Source organism: Nothoprocta perdicaria, unplaced genomic scaffold (assembly GCF_003342845.1).
Source record: "Nothoprocta perdicaria isolate Ctin4 unplaced genomic scaffold, notPer1 scaffold_61, whole genome shotgun sequence".
Classification (NCBI taxonomy): Eukaryota; Metazoa; Chordata; class Aves; order Tinamiformes; family Tinamidae; genus Nothoprocta; species Nothoprocta perdicaria.
In genome coordinates this window covers 2,317,730-2,337,817 of record NW_020455877.1, presented here as the reverse complement: position 1 = coordinate 2,337,817, position 20,088 = coordinate 2,317,730, and the positions used below count along the sequence as shown (strand labels likewise).

The 20,088-nt window shown below is 31.7% G+C and overlaps 1 protein-coding gene across 1 annotated transcript in view; it reads right to left on the bottom strand.

The window, feature by feature from the left end:
- Positions 1-1,829: 1,829 nt before the first annotated feature.
- Positions 1,830-20,088, bottom strand: part of LRRIQ1 (leucine rich repeats and IQ motif containing 1) — a 99,058-nt gene continuing 80,799 nt past the window's right edge. The window contains exons 27-28 of the mRNA XM_026049753.1: positions 15,195-15,315; positions 1,830-1,969 (exon numbers count right to left, since the gene is read on the bottom strand). Coding sequence (XP_025905538.1) covers positions 1,830-1,969; positions 15,195-15,315 — 261 coding nt within the window. The remainder of the gene's footprint in view (positions 1,970-15,194; positions 15,316-20,088) is intronic.

Sequence of the window (20,088 nt, the reverse complement as noted above, 5' to 3'; positions counted from 1 at the left end):
TAACAGCAGCGCATCTATTTACTGGCTACACTTCTACACGTAACGACAAGTGTTTTAACTAGGAAGGCTTTTCCTTCAGAACCAACATCCTTGATGGTACAATGGAGACCACAGGAACACCCGGCTTTGTGTGGTGACATTTCAAAGGCATCGTGTGGCCGACTGGGATATCAGATTAACACTCAATACATACATTGGGAAACAAATCACATAATATAACCACCTAATCATATTTTATACTCTGCAGATGACAAGTAGGGTTCCCAAAGCCAGGCCCAACAACTTGCATTGATCATCGGCCCTCAGAACAGTAATTACATCCCTTCTGAAGTAAGAGGCACTGACTTCTCAAATTTAAAATGATAATAAAACCAGTACCTTGATTTAAATGAGTCCCCACATTTTTTAATTAATTTTAAATAGCAAAGTATTAAAGTTATCACTCCAATACCAGAGGGTTTTCATGGAAACAGGGAAATAAACATCTTCGAAAGTTAAAATAAATGCAAGTGTTCAAAAAAAAAAAAAAAAAAAAAAAAAAAAAAAAAAGAAGAAGAAAAAGCAGTGCTAACTGCTTTCAGTCCATACTCATATGTGCCTGTTAACATAAAAAGCACCTCACAAAACAATGTCATATGGAATTTAAGTACATTTTAAAAACAGCCGCAACATAAGAATTTATGTTCTTCCCTGACTGAAGTTTCAAGCCCCATTAGCTTCCCCTCCTCTCTCTCAGCTTGCAGAGGGCTGAGGCTTCACGATACGGACAAAAACTAATGACAGATTTCTCTACATTCAGTTAGCTTCTACCTTCTAACAGGAAAACAGTATTTAATGTGAGTCTTTGAAATCAAGAGACCTTTGCTGTCCTGCATATGGATGAAATGTCCACTGAAAGTAGTAAGGCACCTATTTCAAGGTTTCTCTCTCAAAGTAATATGAACAGTAAAAAATGGTATTTCTTCTGTTTCTTTTGTCTTTTGTACCACAAATCTTTTACATACATGAGTCTGAAGGAATTTGGCTATGTGGACAATCTGAGTTGGGCTATCAGTGTCTTTTAGATGCAAAGTGAAACTACTCCAACATAAAATTAGAGCATTTATTCTTTTGTTCCTCTAGAAATAAAATAGAAATCTTTAATCTTTAATCTTTAAAAATACACAACTTTAATAGGTTGCTTTGCCATATTATTCCCATAATTTAGGAAGGATTCAATTCAAGTGGATTTTTTTTTTTATTACTATTTCTGTATTGCTAGGAAAAGATAGTTGGGTCACCACCATTTATTCTTCTCGGGTGCTGTGAATTCTTGCTACTTCAATAAAATGTTCTAAATAGACTTCTCCAAGAATGACATTGCTGGCTGCTAGAGCCAGTTTACAAGTATTTATTTATGAGACAACGAGGATTTAGCATTTTGATACATAACATACAACCTATAAGCATGAACCATTATTACATTTTAACATCTTATACAGTTTTTGAAAGCAAGCATAAACTTGTTCCATGTTTTCCATTCTAACAATTCTTATACAATTAATCGACTCTGTATTCCATGCCACATGAATGCACAAGCAATTCAAAACAGAAACGATGATAACTTACTGACAGATACAAAATATTTACACCAAAGAAAAGAAAAAAAAGCCCACTGCAACCCATGTTTAACAAAATAAGTCAAATGTAGTTAACTGAAATTAGATATACAGATAACAAACTAGAATCCTAAAATAACTCATATTCACAGACTTAAAAGGAAACAGCTCTCCACATGCTTTGGAAACCAAAAATTCAATTAACTTGACCAGTTAAATATTCTCCAACTTTCAACTAATATTTTTAAACTTTTGCCTTTTTTTTCCTGATCCCCATCCTCCGCTGAGCTGCAGTGGATGGTCTCGAAACGATATCCGTTCCTTACAAGACGGCCCCAAATGTGATTTTTCTGGAGTAGAAATGCTCTTTTCTATAGAACAATGAACAAACATGAACTTTTAAAATATTTGCATTATTTTTAATATAACGACAAGCTATTAATATGTTTAATATGCCATAATATGTATTTTATAATTATGCTTTTTCTCACTCTTTTTAAAAGTAATACAAGGTAGTATATTTTAAAACAAAGGGTTTTTTTGGACATAATCAGCCAAAAAAAAAAAAAAAAAAGTGTCACTACCTGTCCATTTTGAAATATTTCCAACACGCGTGAGGATACACAGCACTTTTTTCAGAGAAATAGTAATGTCAAGAAGTCTTTCAAGTGCATGGAAAACAAGTTCACATAGTTTGTCTCTTTAATCAGTTATTGCCTTCTCTTTGGAAGCGACTATGTTGAACTTTGATGAAAGCTGAACAGTGCCAAAGCAAGTTTGAGAGCACGTAGAAATACATGAAATAACCACATTAGTTCTCACAGATAGAAACAGATGAGTAATTTACTAATAGTTTCTACAAGATATTTAAGACAAGTGTTTTAATGGACAGAATAACCAGTAATGCTGACCAAAGTTGATATTTGTTGCTGACCATGATAATTGTTTTAAACAAACCACAATTTTACATATAGAATTATCTGTCTTAGTTATATATAATAATGTAAGCATCTGTGGGAGATGACTTAAACTCAGCAAGAGAATGACATGGTGTGGTGTTCACAATATAGCAATTTGCTAGATACACAGATGCAGATATTTTATATATGAATATGTAGGTACAGACATGTATATTACTATGGTATCTAAGTTTATAAAACATTTTATAAATATATTTTACTATTTATCATAGGCAAACATTATAAATTAGGCATTTTTGATAAAAAATCCTGATATTTTAACTTTTTGGTACTTTTTAATAGACAATTCACTTTTTTTTCACAATAAGTAGGCCCTCAAAATTAAAACGGATATCTTAAATAATATGACTGAATATAACTCTTTTCACTAACAAAAAAAAATCTTGATGAGTATGACCTTCTGTATTTTCTCATAGATGCTTTCCCATAGTGTTTCCATAGTGCTCTAAATATCAGGAGCTCAACCTACTGCTCCCTCTTTTTAAAGTTACTGAATATTGCCCTTGTGCCATACTAACTAGTCTTTTATTTTTGCTATTAAGAGCTTTCAAGTGTTTCCAATGTAATCCCTGTTTTTTTTTTTAATGGCTCTACAAAAATCTCTTTTTTTTTTTTTTTCCTTCAAATAGATAGTTAACTCCACGTCTATCTGATAAAGGTCTAAAATGCTAATGTGTCCTTATAGGTGACCCAGTTTTCTTGCTTTTACTTAATTTATTTTAATGGTCCACTTTTCATTAATTATTTTGACTGGGAGCCCTAACATCTTCACCGAAGGCGGGGATCCTCCAGTAAATGCAGTATCTAGTTTAGTGAAAGTAAGTAAATAAATCCTGTAAATCCTAATATGGTAATACTGTTAAGAAGATTGCCTCCTTTTAAAATAAAATTAAAGCTTTTTTTTTTTTAAATTGCAGCTATTGTTAAATAGAATATGGAATACATCCTTTGTTAAAAAAAAAAAGGGAAGTGGCTATTGTATATTTAAAACAGAAAAGAAGTTTGGGGATAATATAATAATGGGACTTACTTATCTTCAAGCTTATACTAGTGATAGATGTAAGTTAGACACACTAGTTATTTCTGTACTTTGATGAAAGGCATATTTTTATTACATTAATTTTAAAATAGAATAAATGTAAATATCACAACAAAAATAACTATAAATTTGAAAGATAGCTTAAAAGGGATAGTGCCAACATAGCAAAATGGGAAGTCAACTGCCTTCTAATTGCCTAGTTAGAATTGCCTATGCCAGATTCTTTCTCAACTAATAACTTCACTTGTTCTTAAAACTCTTTGTATTGCTAACTTTTATTTTAATGATGGACTTCTAATCTGTAAATGTAGGGCTTTTTGCTTTATACTTATAACTGTTTTTGGACGGACTATATTGTACTTCCTTCACTATGAAATGTTTATAACTCATTTTTTAAAAGAAAGTTTTGATGTAATTTGTTGTAAGAAACTAGTGGGAAACCTTTATAAATTAGGGGTATATCTTTGTATTTTGGCAGAATGAAAGCTATGTCTGTTACATCACGAACTATGCTTGTCTAAACTTCATGGTCACAGATTTATTATTTGTATTTTGTTAACTGTAATTGATTTATGCATAATTTAGAGGATATGCCTATATTTCATAAGCAAAGTGCAGTAACTTTTTAACCTTGAGCATCTATAAGGTGTTTAACAAAATGATGTTCTATTTGTCTGTGAGAACCATCACTCAGGATCTGTAGACACAAATTGGTAAATTTGTAAATCTCAAAAATACAAAAAGCATTTTTGCAATTTCCCAGATAATCTAGAAGTGTAGACTCCCTGCTCTCTTGAATTCCGGATTTGCAGTTCAGAGAGGATGATCCGTAAGTCTGACAGCTATGGCTCACTTTATTTATTCTAAAGTGCTGGATAGACTTTCTAGTGTTCATCTTAAATTTACCATATAATAGCAGTCCGGACAAACTTAGTCAAAGTATAGTCTACTGTGTATTCTTTCTTAACACACTCCTTCAGCACTTTCAATCAAATAAAACTTGTAGGGAACGTGCAACTAATCTAAAATTAAAATCAGTTTTAATGGTTTTAACATTACACATGAAAATGAGCAATTTTACCATGTTAGGACTTTTTTTTCATTTAAAAAAATGTAGAAAATTATAGAAGGTTTATTCCATGTATGGAAAATAAAACAAGGGTATACAAAAGCAAAAGGGTATGCAAGGCTAGGTTGCAATTCAGGTATATATTTCATAGAACATTTTCAGAATGTGCTTTCTATGCTTTCTATTTTTTTTTCTCCTGAGAGCTAAAATTGCTAACATCTCTACCTTACAGTATTACTAATGATGTTTAATATTTCTGTTACAAGACACTGTGAACAGCTGCTACATCAAGCTTGGATTTGCAGTTATCACATTTTTTTACCCATAAAATGTGAAGTGCTTCTTAAAAATGAGTAGTTAAAGTATCAGCAAATATGAAAAAAAAACTATAATCAGAAAGTTTTGACTGACAAAATGAAAGAATGAATTTACTAGCATATCTTTCTATTATTTATAATGCTATCTATAAGCACATATTTCATTGATATGAGTATAAATGTAAATATACACATAATACATTTGCATAAGTAAATTGCATTTTATGAATAATCATAAGCACTATTATTACATACTATTTTATGTTATATGAGTATATTTGTAATTGGTCTTACTCAGAGACAATAGAAAATTCATTTTTCTTGACCTTGGATGTAGGTATAAATTAGAAGCATTACACTGGTTTTAATTTATGTAGTACTGATATTTTTGACAATCATAATAATAATAATAATAATAATATTTATCATTATTGATACTACGATTAAATAGAATCTGGCAAGTGTATTAAGTATAATTCAACATGATCTACAGTTATTCTAATACCAACTCATATGGGAAAATAATTCTTAGCCAAGAAAAGCAAATTAATTTATTTTATCCTAAACCAGACTTTGGAATACTGAAGCTGTAATAATAATTCACTATATTTTAATTGAATTGTAACTTTTGAATTCGTGAAACTTCCATATATTTGGAGATATATCCAGATGCTTGCATATACCAAATAATCATTTCTTTTGAGTACGTGCTGAAAGATTGTCTTGGGTTTGGCGAACATGCTCCTATTTTCAAGCAGTCATTTTCTGTTTTTTAATCTGTTTTCTGCTATGGATTTGTTCTGGTCTTTTTGGGTTAAAGCCTGGCTATTTTAACAAATGTCAAGGTTTACATACCCTCTGTTTTGATAAGTAATGCAATATGTAAAACGCTTTGAATGAAATTCTTGGTATCCAAGAAGAAAAGCTTTGTTAAACAGGTTATGATGGAAATTTTATGATGTATAATATACGTCATAGGGTATGTGTCGATCCACCTAACATTGTGTGTCTGGGTAGAAAACTTATTTCAAAGTCCTTACCATATTGTATTACTTAACAGCAAATACATCTTAAGGAGGCATGGAGAAAAAAATTGAACATTTAATGAAAGTGACCAGAACGAATTCTTAGCAGCAAAGCATTTACATCAATTTAAGCTGGAAGCTCTGGAAAGAACCTTGGTTCAATGGGTCTGTAAAAGAAGTAAAAGCTACAATGTATGAAGAGATTCGTTTAGTACTGTTATTTATGGCCATATTGGAGTCAGAATCATAAATATCTGGGGTTTTAGTTGCACTGTTTATATTTAAAAACAAGAAGAATATTTTTATTGTTTTTTCAACTGAAAGAAAATATTATTAGGATAATATTTTATCCTAATTCCTATATAGGAAATATAATTCCTATAATAATAGGAATTATTATACACTTATATTTGTCTCAGGAGAATCTTATAAGAAATGTCCCAAAATTTATAAGGATATATTCCTTTTCCATATGAGGATCTGGAGGTAAAACATCATCTCAATAAGCATAATTTTTGTAAGCAAATAATTGATTTTGATTATAAACATCCTTGACCTCAAATTGGTAATGTGAATCTAAACTTTAAATTGTATAGAAATAATTGATTTAAATATTTTTATTTATGAAACACTGAAATTATTCTAACTTGGTCATGTGGACACTCATAAACATAAATCATTAACATGTCACTCAGGCATCTAAGAGAATTCTCATACATAAGCACTTTCAAGAACAGTGATTTTAAAAGTTCTAAAGTTCTAAAGTTGTAAAGATGGAATTTATTGATGGATTTTCTACAATCTTCATTTCATAAATTTTGATCCATGTTTTTTTCCACAAATTTTATCCATTTCATAAATCCTGATCTCTTAGGTTGAATTTTTATGCCTTCCTTTGGCTGAAAATTTCTGTAAGATTGGATGCTTCTAATAAAAAGAATGTGTTATATATTTATGCTGCCCTTTGCAGAAGGGACTGAAAATCTGTCAAATAATGGAGTCATTGCTTTTAGGATCTCTCCATATTAGATGAAATATGCAATAAATGGAAATTTGAAGAACTGGAAGAGACTGTTTGTTTTGTTTTTCTTTGCTATATTCCCTAAAAACACAGAATATGCTTTCCTGTGATGCCATAAGTGGCTATGAAAGTCTGTTCCTAAAAATAACCTTGAAGGTCATGCTAGGTCAGGGAATTTCTGAGTCTACGGGTAATCTGCTCTCTGTGCCAGATAGAACCCGGCTACCAGTGAGTGGGAACCATGGAGAGGAGAAGAACTAAAGCTCCTATAGGCAGGAGACCGAGAGAACACACAGAAAGGTGCAATGAAAACCTGAGAGATAAATTATATTATCCTGGAGTTATGATGAGATGAACTAGGGATAATTTGGCAAGCACATTTAAACAGTGATCTGATACAGCAAGCATAAGAGGCTACAATAATTTGACAACTTGACTGACATTGAAAGTAGAGAGAAAATAGGGCATAAGGGAGTTTTGAATTGGTAGAAGTGACCTGAGACAGAATAAAGAATAGGGATTAAGTGGTGCTAGACTGGCCCTGCATCTCAGAATTGACAGAATTAAGAAGAAATATGGGCAATGATAAGTAAGTGAACCGAGAATAAGAACTTAGAATAAGTAGAGGAGGAGTCTGGACAAAAGATCTCCCTAAACAGTACTATAAAACATATTAAATAAACTTGGAAGACATTTAAACTAAGAGATCATGGAATAAAATACCATGAAGTAATAACTATTCCTTGGAATATAATTATCGGTACAGTACGGAATAAAGAGGAAGGGAAAAAAAAATAGATAGGGACCTGTGAAAACAGAAATAGGAATGCATGGGACCTTTGGAAAGGAAATCTAAGAGCGAATGGGAGAGAAAGTCTAGGCTGGAAAAAAAGTCAAAGAAGCAAAGGCAAAAATTAATTATGTTCTGAGAAAAAAATAGAGAATACCAGAAATAAGCAAAAGATAGCATTGCAAGAGAGACAAATTGAAAGAAAAAAAAAGTATTATTATATTTGGAAAAAATATTCAGACAAACCTTTTTCCTTACAATACAACAACTCTGAAGTAGTCCATCATTACTAAGTCTTCCTCCAGTCTGATTTGGGAAATATTTCTGAAGCTACCTGACAAATATCTCCTAGGAAACGACAACTAATATGACTATCATTTACTATTATCTTATCTGACAGAGATCCTTGTTATGGGTTTATTTCTTCCAAGGTCCCAAGTGGTAAATAAGTCATAGCGAGGGCATCAATGTTTCATAATTGATTTTTATTTTACTTGCTTTTTCTAAAAAAATAACCTTGCAGTATTCAGACACACCCTCTAGCAAAATAAAATTAGGCTGTAAACATAGCCGCAGAATTTAGGAAAAGTCTGAGCTGGAGTTCAGTATGAATTCTTAGCTGTGTTTTCATTGGAGTCTGCGTTTTGGTAATCTTAATTATGTGACTTTTTTTCCTTCTAGGTATTTTTACTGAAGAATGAATGGAGCTTGTATAGCTGTTTCTTGCATTTTTTGCTTCTGAAAGTGTCAACTAGATGAGTCAGAAGATTCTAAGTGAAGTAGAGGATGCAAAATGCCATGGCTAGGCAATTTAATACTGCCCTGAATTCTCTTTTTGCTGCCACTTTGTGCATACTTAATCACTTAATCTTCTTAAGAACTAACTATGCATTTCTCCTTTTTTGGTACCTAAATAGTGTATCAGCTTTTCCGATGTCTATCAGCCATAGCCGAGTCAATGGCAGCTGTACTTTCATAACAGCGCTTATAACAGAATCCACTTTAAGAAAAGCATGTCATAATTCAAATTCAGTAACACAAATTAGTCAATTTCTCCTTTTGCTTTCTGAAAAAAATACCTTCTCAGCTTATAGAAATGTTTTAGAGAAGCATTCTTTCCATATTTGTGAAATCCTCAATTACTACATGAATGGATGCAATAAAAACGCTCATGGAGGGATTGTATCCTCAGGCCAGAGCAAGAATAATGTGTAATGGATAATGAGTAAATGAAAGAATGAATAGTTGCAGATAAATAGTCCAGAAATATTTAATAATAACTTAGACAGAACAATGCATTTTGCACCCCAAAAGTCAGGAAACAATTGGAAATGCAGAATGGTGATTATGTACTTGAAATGACCACAATACATATCCAATCAAATATACAGTCAAATATTTTCTCTCATGTGGATAAAATATAGCTGATCAGGAACATTCACTTACCCTACATGGAAAAGCAGGTTTAAGTATCTAAGACAGCACAGGAAGAAATTCAAACATGCTGTGCATTCTTACATATGGAACATTAAGTAAAGTTCAATATACTGAATCATGCTAAAAATAACATGAGGAGTATTATATTGATTCATTTCTAGTACAATGATTTCTGTGATTATTTAAATGAGTGATTCAATATTAATGTCAGATTCAAAATTTGGATGTGACATCATATTAACATTATAAACTTCATCTTTTTATTGTGTAGGAATACAGTAAGGTGGCAACATATAACTGAATTTTAGTTTGAAAGTCCTTAAAGAATGTTAACTTCATATAGAGGTGTGCCAATGCTAAACTACTCATCTCTTGGCACGATTTTTTGTCTGGATTCAATTCTAACCTAACATGCCATGCAGATATATGCTATGAATTAATGTAAAATAGATCGATAGCTCTGTTTCTGAGGTATGTTTTATACTCTTCTACGGTAATGCATACAAAGGTATTTGAGTGGAAAGAATATCAGCTTGAAAGTATGCTCAAAGCATTGGTAATATTCATGAATTCCTATGAGGTATCAAAATGTGGTAAGCTTTAAGTACTTCAGAATTGTAACATTTTGTCATCCATTTTACATATCCATTTTCTGAGCAAAAAAAAAATAATAGTATAGAACAATCTCTTTTACTAACATTCACATGGTCATCTCATCATGATAGCTTGACTCCTAGATGTAATTACTAAGGTAAATTGGAATCAACGTTTCACTAATTGAGGAAATTAAGTAATGAGTACTGTAAATATTCCCTACAAAGGTATAGCATTTCTTCACATTTTTAAGGAGAAAGACTAAATTTTACTACTATATTTACTATTACCTAGTAAGTAACCTAGTAAGGCAGGTAAATTACCTAGTAAGGCAGGTAAATGCCCTAAAATTGACTACTACAGAAGTACCTCCATATTTAATCAGATGTTTCTGAGATGTGTCTTAGTTTCTGAAACATGGCAAGTTTTGCATGGAGATTATATAAGCAAAACTAACACCTTCACCTGCTAAGGCCCCAAACAGACCTCCCAAGTAAAATATGAAAAAGGCGCAAAGAGAGAGCTTTAAAATAAGACCTGAGAGACAACAGAGAGTCTAGAGATCCTAAAAGAAGAACAACAGCTATGGAACTGGAAAATAAAGACAATACTATTTTGAAGGAAAAGAAGTAGGAACTTTTCAAATAAGTGAAACTGCAGCACTGCTTAAAACAGAGTTGAAGATTTTGTGAGGGATTCATTTATCAAAGTAAAGGAAATAAATAATAAAAAAGACAGGGAGCTCTATCAGGGAGGAAAAATATGGCAGTTGGCAAAAGAATACCAGCTCAAATAAAAGAGGAGAAAAGACAATAAAAGTTGTAAGTCTTTCCCCTGTAAGAAAGGCCTTATTAAACTTCATTAATTTAATCCCATAGAGTAAAAGAACTGTAGTGCTGGCATTTATCTGAGAAATAAACAGATACATGTTTTGCAATGAGGATAGCATTTAAGAGCTCATTTTAGAAATAAGACCAATTAAAGAATGACAGGAATCAGGCCGACGGGCTGTTCTTTTTCTTTCTGAAAAGTAATATTTTACTGAAATCAGAGACTCTCTGAAAGACTAGAATTCAGGGAAGAGAACAAAAAAGAATTCCAGGCAGTATTTTAAATTACAGTTAAAGACAAAGCTCCCTATATTCTACTTTCAAATTTCAAAGTCCAGATTGTACTTATGGAACAATCTCAGTTTAAACAGTATAGGTCAAAAGAAGTAGAATTAAAGAAAAAAAAATCTGCTTTGTGAAAATGGTGGTGATAGGAAGGCAATGTAGAACATATAGATGAAAAGTAATACAGGTTGGAGAGGACCAGATTAGGAGTATTAGGAAAATTAGGAGTTGAAAGAGGACTGATGATTGCGAATGGTCACCAACTAGATAATAGTCTAAAAGATTCAGCCATTCCTATCTAGTTATCATGTAATTAATCTTAATTCTTGCAAAATATCTCTATGTTCACCTTGTAATTTAGAAATGACTGCACAATGAGTACACTCACAAACAGATTTTAGTATTATCAATTTGCTCCCATGCTCATGGACCCGAAAAAAAAGCCTAGTATGTGTAGGACTGATGATATTCAAACTTTGCATAACAGTGAGTACAAACTACTAAGCGTCATGACCCACATATCTATGTTATAGGGAAGGCATAAGTGGGAAAACATATTATTTTTCCTACCCTTTTGTAGAGAAACAAGGCAAGCTAATGTGAAGTTCAAAGTTAGAAAATAATAATCAAAGCACGTATTTCCTTTTGGAAAATAATTGGAACAAGATACCAGAGCAATCAAGATTTAGTGGAGGTCAAATTAAAATAGAGGGGATAAAAAAAAAAAAGTCCTGAAGAAATAGAAAACAACAACAAAAAAGAGGTACCAGAAAGAAATAACCACAATTTCTGGAAACAATACAACCCAGCATATTTGAAATGCCACCATTGGAGTCAAGATACTAGATTAGATAGATAACTATTAGACTAAATTAGATAGATAACTAGTTCGTCTCAGTTAACAACCACAGAATCACAGAACGTTCAAGGTTGGACGGGACCTCTAGAGATCATATAGTCCAACCTTCCTGCTCAAGCAGGGACACCTAGAGCACGGGGCAAAGGGCCGCATCCAGACTGGATTCGAAGACCTTCAGAGAAGGAGACTCCACAACCTCTCTAGACAGCCTGTTCCAGGGCTCTGTCATCCTCACAGGAAAGTAGTTCCTCCTCACATGGAGATGGAACTTCCTGTGTTTCAACTTATACCCATTTGCAAACAATCATCTTTTTTTGTGTCAATTTATACCAATACCTATTTCGAAAACAATCATAGCTCTCTTGTCCTTTAGGGTGAGAGGTTGTTATTTACTTTTTTCTTTTTTTTTTTCCTAATGCTGGCTCAATTTAATATACAGGATATTCAGGATATTCAACACGGAACAACATTAAATTCCTTACTTACATTGAGATGCATAAACTCTTTACTTAAACTGAGACACACTGTGCCCAAAGCATTTCCTTTCTTCCTTAATACATCTCTATGTCCAAGAACAGAACTCAGGAGTAGAACTTTTTATTAATTCACTCCAACTATCTTTTTTTCATAAATGACTAATAATTTTGAATTACAATATTCTTAAAATTCTTTATCAAGATCTAATTTTAGAAATGCTAAAAAAAGCTATCCCTGAAAAATAAAGTTATAAGAAGTATTTCATATTTGAGCATAGTTGGGTTCAAATATTTTTGAAAAATCTTGATTTAGCCTTTCTAATATTTGTCTGTCTTTATGAGAACAGTCATTCATCTACAGATGCATTTTCTTTCAGTATCAAACAAAATCAGTATCAACAAAATGCATTTTCTTTCAGTATCACATATGTAGCAAGAATAAATATACCTAACAAATAATTTATTCTGCACTTTTAGACAATTCTTTTCAGCTTGAAGCATCTCTACAATTTTACTATTCCATTAGTGAAGTTCATAATGAAAACATATACCGTGTCCCTGACCAACATCTCTCATAAACTAGCATCTCTGTGATAGAATATTCAAAATATTTAATACTCCCCTCATCACTAATTCAAAAGAATTTTGAGTATCAATTAGGGTTATAGATGTTGCCAATTGAATATAAAGTCTTTTTTATTAAATCTTGCCACATCACTGAGTTTGAATTCTACTGAAAAAAGTGTTACAGAGACTCGATTTAACAACTAACTCCAAGGCCAGAGTTTCTTTTCTAGGTCACTCTGCAAAACAAGTTCAGTGCTAACTTAAGATATAGCTACCAAATCATTAAAACAGTTTATAAGATTATTCATTAAATATTTCAGAATGAAGAAATAATAGAAAGTACTCCATGGGAAATATTTTATAATGAATACAATAGTAATGTCAAAATATAAATGCATATATCTAAAATTTTTAAATGAAGGATACCATAGAGGTTATATTTTGTAAGCTATTGAAAACCAACAGTATCTGGCAAACTGATCTAGTAAGATAAACATGTCTATATACTACATATAAATTTTATAAAGATAATGGTGAGGTCCAGTTTTATATATAATATACATTACAATTTAATGTATCACTACTGTTTAATTTTCTAAAATTCATGATGAAGATTTTTTTATAGATACATATGTAGAAACACATATAGGAAAACAGAAGGCATTAATCTAAGCCTTTTTTTCCCTGTGATTTCCTGTACCACAGAAAAGAGAATAAATGCATAAATGTGCTATAGCAGGTAACTATAACACACGTAGATTCCTATAACACATGTAGATTACCAGACATAGTAAACTGTCTCACTCTCATACATATGACTCTGCCTGTTGATTGCTCTTTCCTGGTCCTTTTCTATTCTTTTCCTTACGATCTATTATATCATATATATATGTTATAATATAAAACAGCATTTCTTTTCTTCACCATATTTAAGCTCCTAAATAGGGCAAGTTGCATAGTCTTCTTCAGAAAGGGCTTATTCTTGTTTATTTTTCTCAATATCAACGTAGTGTAAATTACAATATAGATAGCAATTATATGTAGATATTAGTGCAATCATATACTATTTAATTATTCAAGATTTATGCATACATTCTATTGTGAATATATGAATACAGTGAAGAATTTGCCATTGGCATTAATAGCTTAGACTTGTTCTACCCAAATTCATGAACCCTAGAATTAGGAACTTCATTTAAATTAAATGGTAGGCCTTCATCAGTAGCCAATGGAGAGGAACAAGAACATTTTGAATGCAGTTCATTCTTGTCCAAGAAGGTAGGCAGAAAGAAAAAATCATATTCTCTCTATACATGCATCTACCTTATACTAGGAGTTTAGCTTTTATCCGGCTTAATTTTAGAAACAGAAATCAAGCGAATAAGCACTAACACCGTATTCACTCTTATTGAGCTAAAATAATGTAAACAAATCTTCATTCAAAAAGTATTTTAGAAATATGACATGAAAATAGATAAGGATTTAAGTATTTTTATGTATTTTTATATATTTTATATATTTATATATATTTAAGTTTTTATTCAATTTTACTTTAAACTGAAAAATCAATAATTCTAATCAAAATAAGCAGGCATAGTAATTCTATAGTATTTGTGAAATAATCTGTTTCTCTTTTGACATAAAGAGTTTCAAGAAAATTCACTGCTTATACAGTTTTAGGAATTTTAAAAATGTTACCTGCTTTTTAATACTGCAATAATTGGCTATAATGCACATTTTGGGGTTTATTATGAGTGATATTTATTTGCAAAATTAGTTTTTTTATAAAAATGGCATTAAAAATACATTATGTAATACTAAAAATATGTTAACATTTTCCTTAGTAAAATTACACAAAATAGTAAGAAGGTACTGCATCCTACTTGATAGTTAACACAGTTGAAATCTGTGACTTGATTAGGATGTGTGTCCTGCTATTCAGTAAACAGAAGATGTACTTTACAAACTTATTTTGGTAATACGTGGAGGGAGAATGTAAAAACGCTTCAGGAGTAAAATATTCCATTTTATAGTTAAGAGGAAAATAATAATCTTGTAAAACATCAACCATCTGAAGATTTAATAAACATCATAGGGGACCTCCTCTGGGTTAAAATTAAAGAGAAAACTCTATAAATTAATCAGGCAGTTTCTAAACAGAACTGCAGAAAAAGTATGGAAAGACTTTTGGTAAGAAAGACACAGAAAGAGCAGTCACACGTGTTATTAGGAATTCCAAATCCACTCGGTTCTACCAAAGTATTTTAATGATCTTTAAAACTGATAATGAAAAACCTCACAACTTACTTGACAATCTTGCTGAATGTCTGTGTGGCTGATTATTTTTTTCTCTGTTCTGAGTCAAAGCACTTCCACTGGTCATGGAAACAAGGTCTAAATCTGTGTCTTCTCTGCTTACAGGGCTTGCCTGGGAGCAGTGGGAGAGAATGTACACAATCATGAAACAAAATATAACATTTTCTGAATGCAGCTCACATTACTTCAAATAAACAAACAGAGTCTGTCAAACAACCTTCTTCAAAATGATACCACAATCCTTTATTGTTGCTTAGGCTGAACCAATGCTCTATGTCAAAGCATTTTTGTAAATAAGAGCCGATTTTAAAATTGTGGTTTGTGATCTGAGTCGGTGCAACAACAAAAGAAAACATTTTAGTACAGTAATTTTGAAGAAAATCAATCTTGCAGACAGCTGATGAAACCTTAAACAGCTTAAGATCATTTACTGACCAGTCTATAATTTAAGCTATAGCTAAATGCCAGAAATGTCATATTAGATTATTTTCTGCAATATTTATGTTTTATCCAGGACATGTATCAGTTCAATCAATCAAGGATCCAGTAAGTAATTTAATCGTTTTGTTGTTCACTACTTTAACCATATCCATCAGAAAGCATTTAAATGATACTTTAGGTAAGAGCATTATATTAATTGTAATCTTCTAACATGCTGTGGTGGTACATTTTGGCATTAGGCATGTTACCTGAATCTAAATATGGAAAAACAGAAGTGAAAAACATCTTATATTTTCGCAATGTGTTCTGATTTTGTGAAAGTGTAAGGCAAAGCTTAGAAATACTGACCTAGAAGATACCGCACACTGGCAGATTAATTGGCAGATCGTTATTTTTGTAGAAATTACTACATTTTTGCTCAAAAAGAGCTCTATTACCTTGAAATGAAAAGCTATTTAACACTAGAAGCAGTTATGAAACAATATTGTTGATTAGGTATGGAGTGCTAGTCACAATCATGGGGAAAAATAAGGCTTTAGAGAAGAGTGATCTACAAAATCCCCAGCATAGAGCTAGCCAGCTGGAAGTACTGAATGTAGGGTATATTTAAATTTTCTAGTGCCTGGAACTTCAGAAGTGTAGTCCAAGATACAGTTCAGGACCCCCCTTTACTTGGAATGAAAAGTGCCAAATCCCATTCATAACTCAGGTATCCAAAACTAAGTTCATTTAAAGAAAAGAAAAAGAAATAATAATAATAGAATAAAATTATGAAAGGGCCAATGCTGGTGGTGATATCATAATGTCACCAAGACTTTATTTACTATCCTAGTAGCAAGTCTGGTAGAGTAGGAAATGAGAGCTTGGGTCCCAACTGCTTCCTTGAAGGGCTTAATTCTGCTGCTCCCTTTTCTTGGGGAAACATCACTGCTAGAAAGTTGAGGGCTATTCTGGAGGAGACACTCTCCAGGCTTCCTGTTTATAGTGGCTCACTATAGCAGGAGAAGCAAAGCACAGCTACAGACAAGCAGCAAGATTACTTTGTAGTCCAATTTAATTTAAGGGACTCATATGAAATGGAGATCTGTTTCATTCCTTTTCTTTTTTTTTTTTTTTTTTCCTAAGGACAGTTCAATGTAAAATTCATTTAAAATTTCGAGTCACTTTCAAATCAACTCCAAATATACAGTGGTTTTGTTTATGCTCTTGCTAAGTGGTCATATTCTACTTGTGTCAGCCCAGAAGGTTTATTCCATTCTTTCCTTTTATATATGTTCAATGACCATGATTTTTAAGTTTTGTTTTACACAGATCGCAGGCTGCATTATTGCTGTTAGCTTTAATAATCTCTTTTCCATGCAGTATTAAGATAATTGGAAAGAACTGACAATTTTCTCCCATTAGTTCTACTTATTTTTCACTGTCTTATTTATAGTCCATTTAAGCTTGCTCAAAATCTTTAAATATAAAGCTTTAAATATAAAGCAATATGATAAGAAATAATGCTCATCATGATGTTCAGAGAAATTCAAAACAATGAAATTGATCAAACCATATTTCCAACTCTTCTTATCTCAACAGAGCAACGTATTTTCCAATGTTTCAATTTCTGAAGATCCAAAAGGCCACGGTAGTATACACAAATATATTTTCTATAGAATTACTATCTAATCCCTGCCAACATAGGTTCTGAAGCTTCATCATCTAGCAGGTAAAATCGCAGTGTATCATATTCTAACATATTCAGTAGGGCTGTCCAGTTTTGTGAGTTTAAATATTTGTTATACTCATTAAAATAAGGATAAATGTTTTCACCCAATTACAGTGAAAGCAATATTAAAAATTGTATTAATTACTTTAATAAATCTAATTTCTGGTTTATAGAGAACCTGACTGAAAATCCTCTAAAGCAATTAAAAAAATTTCCTTTGAAATTAGAGCCCAAAAAAATGGAAGCAACTTAAGATGCTGGTACACTTCTTGACAGAGTGCAGTCTTAGACTTCCATCTGTAGTGATCATTACATTTATCTCTTTGGATATTTTGCCTTTAACTTTATTTTTTTTTTCTAATTAATTGGAAATTAATGTCAATCAGGAGGAATGTTTACTTCAAATGCAATTTGGAATCTGAATATTTGTTGTTTTGCAGTCCTTTGAAGGCTAAGTTTTTTCAAATTTGAACTTAATGATTTGAAGATGCAGATAAATAATGAAGGAGCTAACTCCTTAGGTATATTAAAGTAAGTATTTTCACAAATATGTATTGGGAAAATTATTCTATTATTTGTCATTCACCAAAATTATATTCAAAATGCTCACCTTAAACTGCAGGTCAACATGCCTTCCTAAGAACGTATGAAGTAATATTAAGCAAAATTATCAAGATAACCAAAATAAGGTCTTAGGTTTACTGCATGTTCCTAAAAAGTCATTTCCTGACCAGAACAGCTGAGACTGTACTTTTAATATGCAACCATAGAAATATCACCACACACCAGTCAAAAAGAAAGTCTTAAATTCTTGGAATGTGCAAAAGTCTAAATTATAAGACTATATGTAGTTAATGTAGTACTATCAGAATACAGGGTTTTGGAAACTCATCTTCAAATAGAGATAGGAAAATAAATACACAAGCAGTACAAAGCACAAATTTTATTATGAACCATGAAACTCTAAAAATGCCTATATGATACATGAAAAAAATATTTTTGCTAGAACTGCCCAGAAATGTTTTACTCTTCTGATCTTTGTTTTTGTTGTTTAAACAGTGATGGTGAACTTACTGCAACAATCAAGAATATTGATTGTTGCTATATATTAGCTTTTTTTTTTTTTTTTGGCAGGATTTTATAGCTTTTAGCTGAGTTTCTCTGCAAGAGCATTAGGAGTATGTTCAAGATCGCAAATATAAATTTTTAAAACATAATTCTCCAGCCATTTATACTTACAAACCACATCACTATTTCCTTGCCTATACAATATTTCTGTCTACATTAGAGAGATATATTTTTCCTCTTCTATTTTCTGATCTTCTAATGTATTTTTCTCTGTATTAAATTCATGTGGAACAGCTATGTAATTATGTGGCGCAAGCTGTGATAATCCTGTAACAGTGCCAGTTATGTGGGTGCACCACATAATACTGCTGTGGGATTGTAGCTCTATTTTGTGGACAAAACTGCTTACTGTATATCAGTTACAATCTACCTATGCACATATGCTTACTGATAATTACATAATGTTTATTTTTAGATAATATTATTAGATTATGATTTGCTCAAATTAGAACAAATCACTGTTTCAGACTTTACCTAACAAATAACTACGCAGGCCCTGGCATCAAAACACAGTGAGTAGTCTAGTTCATGACTACAGATAGTGAAATCAGTCGACTACAGACACCAAAGAAAAATCTTGGACAAAGCCTGAATTTAAAAAAACAAATTTTCCTAACTCTTAACATTATTTTTCAGCATATAATTTCAGAAATGTTTTATCAAAAGATCACCAATTTTCATACCTATTGCATAGGTGGTACCTAAGGAATGCACAAATTGGAAAACACACAGTTTGCTCAAAGTATAGAGCTAGATGTATAACTTTATCAAGGGAGGGATTATCTAACTGTGCAAAAGTATTTTATAAAATATATTGTATTTTATATGAAAATCTAAGACTTTGTCTTCTGTGTCCTTCATCCACATTTGAAGTCTGAAGCATTTAAAATTATATCTCTTTTTTTTATTTTTCTTTTTTTTGGGGGGGGGGAGGGGACAGGGAGGGAGTGATGGGAAAGCCATCCTTTGGATGGAAAGCCAATTTCCTATTCTCATCATTATGTGGAATGATTTTTAGTATTTTATCAACGGCAATTTTTTTGCCAATAATGCACAGCATAAAGAAATATAGCCACAAAAATGTTGTCATACTTTATAAATATAGAGTATATATATAAACACACACATTTGCTGAAATGTACTACATTTACCACCTACTGAAATCAAAAGCTGAAAATATTTTACCTATATAACTGCTACAGAAATCAATAATGATCTATTTTATCTTTTCTTCAGGTAGACACGTGGAATATATAAGTAGACAATTGCAATAGTATCAAGCATACACTGTACACATGCAAATGAAAATATAGATCATAATTAAAATCTTTATAAAGCTAAATTAAATATAGTTTGCACATTTTTTAACTCTTCAAATTCACATATTCTTATGTCCACAAGACTATTGCTAATCAGGTTATAAAAGTCATGTATGAAAGAAGTGGGCCTACAGGCATCATTACATTGATCATTATCAAAGGAACTTTGCGATATTTTTGACACAGTTTTTTTATCTTGTAAATCTTCAGAGTGTTGAATTGTTTATATTCCCCTTTCTACCAAACTGTAGAATCACCCATTACATTTTTTTTTTAAACTCTGTAA